Source organism: Paracoccidioides lutzii, assembly GCF_000150705.2.
Source record: "Paracoccidioides lutzii Pb01 unplaced genomic scaffold supercont2.9, whole genome shotgun sequence".
NCBI lineage: Eukaryota > Fungi > Ascomycota > Eurotiomycetes > Onygenales > Ajellomycetaceae > Paracoccidioides > Paracoccidioides lutzii.
The window spans coordinates 343,387-350,320 of record NW_015440955.1 but is presented as its reverse complement, the minus strand read 5'-3'; the positions used below and the strand labels follow the sequence as shown (position 1 = coordinate 350,320).

The following is a 6,934-nucleotide window of genomic DNA, read 5'->3' as shown; positions in this document are numbered from 1 at the left end:
GCCCTCAGGGGGGGCAGGGCCCTATGGTTTCATTGTCCGGATTTTTTCCCCCGGCCTGCATTTTTTTTACCCGTACCGGCCCCGGGAGCCCTCCCCCGCGGTATATTCACAGGGACGGGGTGGGGCCCAACCCCTAAGGTTACCCCCTAAATAAAAAAAGTCCCGGGACGCCAAAAATCTTTTCCCGCTTAAAAAAACCAAGCCAAACAAACCTTAACCCCTCCCCCCCCCCCCCCCCCAAAAAAAAAAAAAAAAAAAAAACGAACTCCCAGCCAGCCTAACCGCGACCGGACCTCTTGGACGAAACGTTTCTCTATTGTCGGTGCCCCTTCGCACTCTCTTCCTCTTCGCATCCCAAGCTCAAGTCTTCAACTACATCGATTCCTTTCGGATTCACATCCAGCCGTCACTCTTCACCCCCATATGCGTTTGTTTTGTTTGCCGGCCCCCTTCGACCTATTGTAGAGTCGCTCCCTACCTTCTCGTTTCTTCTCTTTGTTCTCGTTCCTCGTCCTCGTTACCTGGTTTCCTATCTTGATCTTCACAATCCGCTTGACTTCTCCACTGTCCGTTGCTCTTTTGGGACCCTATATATCTGTCGCCCTTTTGATATAGACGTACTCTCGAAGACATTTGGCGGTCCTGGGACATCGTACGACTACAATACCGCGACGTGCTCATCCTGAATCCTATCTGTATTGTCGTCAAGGCAAACAGTTGTGTGTGGTTATCATCAACCCATAATGGTTACCGGCAATTCTCAACAAGTGCCCAGGGAATCTCCTCGTGACGTTACACGATCAACTGTGCATCATCAACAGGGAGGACCCCAGGGTGCGGTGTCCCCATTATCGAAACGGGATTTGACTTCATGGTGGAAGCAGTTTGTACGAAACACTAAGAAGGATGAGGTAGCCCCAGGTAAAAATTAATTACTCTCCTCCTTCCAGTCCCATCCTCGATTTTCCCGAAGATACCTATGAGCCATCCCTTGCTTGCCACAGCATACACCAATAGAGGCTGCGAGGCCTAAATCATATGCGTACCTGACTTAACGCCCTTGATATTCCGATTAATGCATCTAGTGACTAACAGCTGGGTTTAACACGTGTAGCACCGCATTACGGTATTTTCGGAGTACCACTCAATGTTAGCATAAAATATGCAAACGTTGCCATATCCCTCGCCGCGGAAGACAAATCTAGTTTCATATATGGATACGTTCCAATTGTCGTCGCAAAATGTGGTGTGTTTCTCAAGGAGAAAGGTTTGTCCTACCCAATTCTCGTGTTTTGTATGTTTGATCTAATGGATTTGCTCCTGTAGCGACGGATGTTGAAGGGATTTTCCGACTAAGTGGATCCGCTAAACGAATAAAGGATCTGCAAGAAGCCTTTGACTCCCCGGATCGTTTTGGTAAGGGACTCGACTGGACAGGATATACCGTGCATGATGCTGCGAACATACTCCGTCGATACCTGAACCAACTTCCCGAACCAATTGTACCCTTAGACTTCTATGAGTCTTTCCGAGATCCCCTTCGCCGTTACCAAGCACAGGCTGTAGGGGACAGAGATGCTGCGTCTGAAGAGGAAGAAGGTTTTGATCATGCGAAGGCTGTAGCCACGTACCAAGACCTAATTAAAAAGCTTCCTCCTCTTAATAGGCAACTTTTGCTTTACATTCTCGACCTTTTGACGGTTTTTGCATCAAAATCCGAGGTCAACCGTATGACAGCAGCCAACTTGGCGGCTATTTTTCAACCTGGTTTATTGTCTCATCCTGCACATGACATGTCGCCAAAGGAGTATAAATTGAGCCAGGATGTTCTGATATTCCTCATTGAAAATCAAGATAATTTCTTGTTCGGTATGACGGGCACTGCTGCCGATGCACAAACAGTAAAGGCTATGCAGGCTGCAAATGCCCCCAGCACTTCTCGATCCAATATCAGACGGTCCGCCTCGAATGCAAGTGGGGGAGCGGATAGTCTGCGAAAATATGATGTGCTCCGACGAAATATGTCCGTTTCTTCAAAACAGTCGAAGAACTCTCCTGGTAATGCCACAAGTCCTGTGACCCCGAAATCATTGGGTGGAGCAAGCCTAGGCGTACATCGCAGCAACACTGTGCCCTCGAAAAAAATGGCGGGGCTCTCTCCTAACCACTTTACCCGCCCGCGTGACGCATCCGCCCCTGGAACAGGCCATCACTCACCATCTAATCATTCTGGTCGTCTATCCCAATCTCCCAGCCGAACTCCGCCTCAAGCCGCTAATGCACTTCACGAAACTGCCCCCGATACTTCGTTGCCATCGAACGTAAACCAAGGTTTGGGATTCGTGCCAAATGCGCAATCCCTCCAGGTGTCACCGGATGAACAGGTTCACCTTCAAGAGTATGGCTTGCAACCTTTGACTTCACCTGCAGTTGGGACATCAACGAAGGAAAGGAAGTTATCCGCTTTTTTTAGGTCCACAGCGCCAGACGGCGAGCGCAAGGACGGTAGACAGCCCAACAGGTTGAGGAAAAAACGTCCAATACCTGGAAGCGCTAGTGAGAGTGCTAGGAGTTCCAGTCATTCATTACATCTTGGACAGGAGCTCGCATTGGGAACACTAGTATCACAAGCTGTATCAGATAAACGGGAGGGTCCGGAGGATCAGTCACAAGTTTCAACTCCGAGAGTCGTGAACCCGACTTCAATTCCTGGGGCCGAAACTTCTCCACAGCTAAATTCTGAGGTGAAACCATCCGTCTCCGTGCCCCCAGAGAACGCCCTGAAGCCTGACAGGTCGAGAACCCCATCAATGCACTCCCGATCATCTGTAACAGACCACTCTGACTTTGATAACCAAGACGACGTTGGTAGGGAAAGGAAAAAGGTTCAGAAAAGACGGAGTTGGAGATATCCTCGTGGCACCAAGCGACATGAACGGTCAGAGCTGAGCATGTCTCCCCCTCCTCCTATCGGATCAAATGCACATGCGGGTTTCAGCAGTAGCTCTGTCGGGAGCTCAAATTGGTCGCCCCAGCAGAGCTTACCCAATGAAACTCGCCAGATTAGTACCGAAACCTCAGCAGTTGGGACCGTAGATACTATCGCCAACCAGTCCTTCATGACGCTGCCGACACAAGACTCTGATATGAGCAACGTCATGCCAACATCAAATCCCAACAATAGCATCAAAGATCTGAGTGAGTCTGAAAGAAAGGGCTTTTTCGGGAAATTTAAAGCCAAAGTTGCAGGTGTGAAGGAAGTAGTGAAGGATCGGGAGGCGGCAAAGGAACGGACGAGAAGCCCTCCGCACTCTGATGGCGAGGATGCGGCTTCGAGAAGTAGTCTGTCAATTTTGCCTAGCAAAGAAGCCGGGGGACGGTCAATGGATGCAACCCGTGAAAACCGCCCTACAGTGAACACAGATTCACAGCAGCTAGCAACTACAGCTGCTCTTCCTTCCACCCCAGTTCCCCAAACACCTCCCGTTGGTTCCATGGTTTTTCCTGGCTCTTTCCCTGAACCGACGATACCAGAAGAGGCACCCACAAACCCTGTTCTGGGCGATCCAAAGGCCAGCGTTACTGTTCTGCCGAGGGTAGAGGAGGATATATCACAATCCCCGCCGTCCACAACAGAACCCGTCAAAGTCGCAGCACCTGCACAAACTGAACCTTGCCAACAGCCTACACTGCCAGAAATAGCACCAACAAATCAACCACAGTCAGAGTCTACTTCTTCTTAATATCTAGTTTCATTCATGCCAACAAATGTAATGCATAATTACGAAAGAATGCAGGAAAGATGCCATAAAAGAAGCGCAATACTGCTTTTGTTTATTATCACATGTTCAATGGTGTATCAATTCTAGAAGAAATGCCCCCTATGCTCTATCTACAGTTTCTTTTGTCATGCATGCATGCATGAATTTATGTGTGTATGTTTGTTTTGTGTTTTCATATGTTTTATTATGTGTTAATGCCCTAGCAAATGATGAATCTTTCTCATACTTTAATACTTTTGTTCCCTATGGTTTTCTTATCACAATTTTAATCATTTCATTTCCTCCCAATCGTCTTTAACACATCAACATTTTAATCTGGTTAAACTGCTAGATTGGAAATTGAAATATTACACTTTCTCATTGTCTCCATTGTCTCTCGTTGATATGCCTCTTTTTGTAACTTCGTCTACTTTCTTCCCCGCTGTCCACTTCCCGGCCAAATCTAGCATTGTTACTTCCTCCTTCTCACAATCTTCTACTCCTTGTGTGTCCTATATCGCTTTTAGCTTGGTTTGGTCCGACATGACCTTGTTGGGTTTAGCTAGGATTAGAATCTGGATTTGAATCTTGTTTTTATGATTCTTTTCTCTCCTTTATAAAATTTACTCGGATCCGTGTTACCATACCATACCTATTTTTCTCTTTTAATTTTCTTCCCCGCTCAACCTTATCCTTCTCCCTTTACAATGATATTCCTTCAGCAATGCATGCCACCTTCTTTTACTGATATTTTGCTGTTTGTCATTATGCGCTTGATCTAGCTCATTTGATATCTGTGAACACATTGAACCCTTGGGCACGGCTCCATTTATCTACAACCGTGCTGCCACGCTCTGCCCAGGGAGCAGGAAGGTGGTGAAACTTGACATGACGTGGCATGGAAGCTGCATCTTGCAGCTTTTGATGGACTTCTGCAGTGTAATCGCTGTTACTAGTAGCCAGTGAAAGTCTGTTTGTATTGATAGCGTGTTCTTTACTATCTTTTTCAGAATAGCAAGTGTTTCATTACTTCTTTTAGCTCGGCTATGGCAAACTGTGATCGGTAGCGGGATGGTCCTTAGAAGACTGAATGAGAATTGTAATGTCGGTCTTGGTCTTGTTGGGGCAGGTAACGCCTATTCTGCACAGGACAAAGGAATGATGCAAAAGAGGTCAAATGTTTTGATTGAATCCAAAAGACAACAAAGGATGGCAAAAACCCTAATAGCTTTAATATAACTTCTACATGCTTTGACCTCCTCCCCCAGAAATTCCCCTCCCCTCTTCTTAGAGATAGTATCTCCAGGAAAAATCGAATCCAAATCACGAAGGCAAAGAGATCACAAAATGTGCTACTAAGAGAAATAGACTATTGTAAGATCAGAAATAAGACAGGCTGCTGAATAAACGAAAGAACCCATTCCTAGAGTTTGGGTCCAATTTTCTTTTCCTCGTTCGTACAAAGAAATCACAGATAAATGATAAACTGGTCGAAGCAACTGTATCTGGGCCGATGGGTTGGAGAGCGAAGAGCTAGATTGGGGTCGATGCCAGTCAAGAATAGATCTGCTGCTCCGACCCAAATTACATTCTACGGTGCAGGCTCCGTATCTCATCACGCCATCTTTCATTTTTCGTTTAATCTCGTCCCACAGAGAGAGAACACATTCTCGACTCGTGTTTTCAGGGAAAATGGACGATGTCAACTTAACACGCTATGTATATACTCAGTTATCCGAAGTCCGACAGTAAGAGACAGAGACTGAACCAAAGACGAGACAAAAAGAGAAGGGAAATTTGGAAAAACTGCAGGAGTATAAAAGAGTATAAGAGAAAGATGAGAAGGAGAGAGAGGAAAGGAACGTAATCATACCTCCGTTCACGGTGATTTTCGTGGAGTTAAGAAAACCGTGGCCAAGTTTCTGACGAAGCTTCTGCCGTTTGCGAGTGGAATCGGGGCCGCGGAGTTTGTAGATTTGGCGGCCCCCATGGATGGAGAGGAAGAGGATCCCAGACAGACCAACGCATTCCGGCTGATGCTTCCGCAGTTTGCGAGGGTTACGGGCTGACAGTCATGGTTAGTATGGTAGTTTGTTCAAGAAGTGTGTATACATATATCAATAGCTATATCGATAACTATGGGATAGTGACGCGGGGAGGGGTTAAGAAGGAGGGGGGTCAACACCCACATTTAGCGTAACAAGTTCTCCTACGGAAATTCCTGCAACAGTCGCGATGGACTCACAAGTATCGTTGCTGCGCAGTCATGATATACGGTCAGATAAACTAGTCCTCTCCCCAGGAAGATCTTGAGAAAGGAAAAACACTCCCGAATGGTCAAGGACCTGGTGGCACGTTTTTGAAATATTTCTTGAACGACAGGGCTTAGATGGAGATCAGAAAAGGGAAGGGGAAATACTCACGGACCTACAAGCCACTGCCTGGCACAGATAGCCATGAGCTCAGTTGCTTCTTTCGAACAGTCTCCGATACCGCACTCTGTCCCTGGACTGCTATCTCGATCTCGGGAACAGAACCGGTTGCATTTGCAAATAGCTTCTCCCCCTCCCAGAGCAGCTCCCTCACGCAGTAATTCTGACCAGGTTTGATGCTGGCACAGATATCGCCGAGGCGGGCCTGGAAATTTTGCGAATAAAAGGCTTTGTTAGCAATACTACCTATATTTGTATGTATATATTTGTTTTGATAGAAGCTGGTTGAGGCCCTCTCGGTCTTGAGATGAGAAAAGACAAGAAGGGGGAGCGGATATTCGCGATGGATTAATATCCTACATTAATTGTCTGGAGCTCAGAGACCGTTAGGCCGTTTCTACTTGCTATAGTATCGCATGTGTCTCCCTTCACCGCCGTATGCGTTTCAAGACATGTGGAATTGGGGTTTTGGCTGAAGGAGAGCGTTCCAGTGGGTAACCCGTTGACGCATAGGACCGCAAGGATACACAAAGCAGCTTGTAGATTCATGGTGCGCAGTAAGGGAGTTGTGGAGAACAGTTCTAGGGCAATAGAGCCAGTCTTGATACTTGTGATTTGATGTTGATAAGGATTCTATACCAAGTGGTGGTGCGGAGAGATATGGAGAAGTTACCCTCCAGCAGCAGGCGACCGATTTTATACCAGACGACTAGAGCTTCAAAAAGATGTGCGTTGACTCAT

General features: G+C 46.8%; 2 protein-coding genes across 2 annotated transcripts; one reads left to right on the top strand and one right to left on the bottom strand.

Annotated features, from left to right (window-relative positions):
- Positions 1 to 743: 743 nt before the first annotated feature.
- On the top strand, positions 744 to 3,743 carry PAAG_03770 (hypothetical protein; the record flags this gene model as incomplete). The annotated part of the gene is made up of 3 exons (XM_002794131.2): positions 744 to 921; positions 1,115 to 1,267; positions 1,327 to 3,743. The coding sequence occupies 3 exons, from the start codon at positions 744 to 746 to the stop codon at positions 3,741 to 3,743; spliced, it is 2,748 nt and encodes a 915-aa protein (XP_002794177.1).
- A 1,897-nt stretch (positions 3,744 to 5,640) lies between these two features.
- PAAG_03769 (hypothetical protein) lies at positions 5,641 to 6,742 on the bottom strand (the record flags this gene model as incomplete). The annotated part of the gene is made up of 5 exons (XM_015845059.1): positions 5,641 to 5,826; positions 5,951 to 6,017; positions 6,089 to 6,145; positions 6,193 to 6,398; positions 6,554 to 6,742. The coding sequence occupies 5 exons, from the start codon at positions 6,740 to 6,742 to the stop codon at positions 5,641 to 5,643; spliced, it is 705 nt and encodes a 234-aa protein (XP_015702148.1).
- Positions 6,743 to 6,934: the final 192 nt, after the last annotated feature.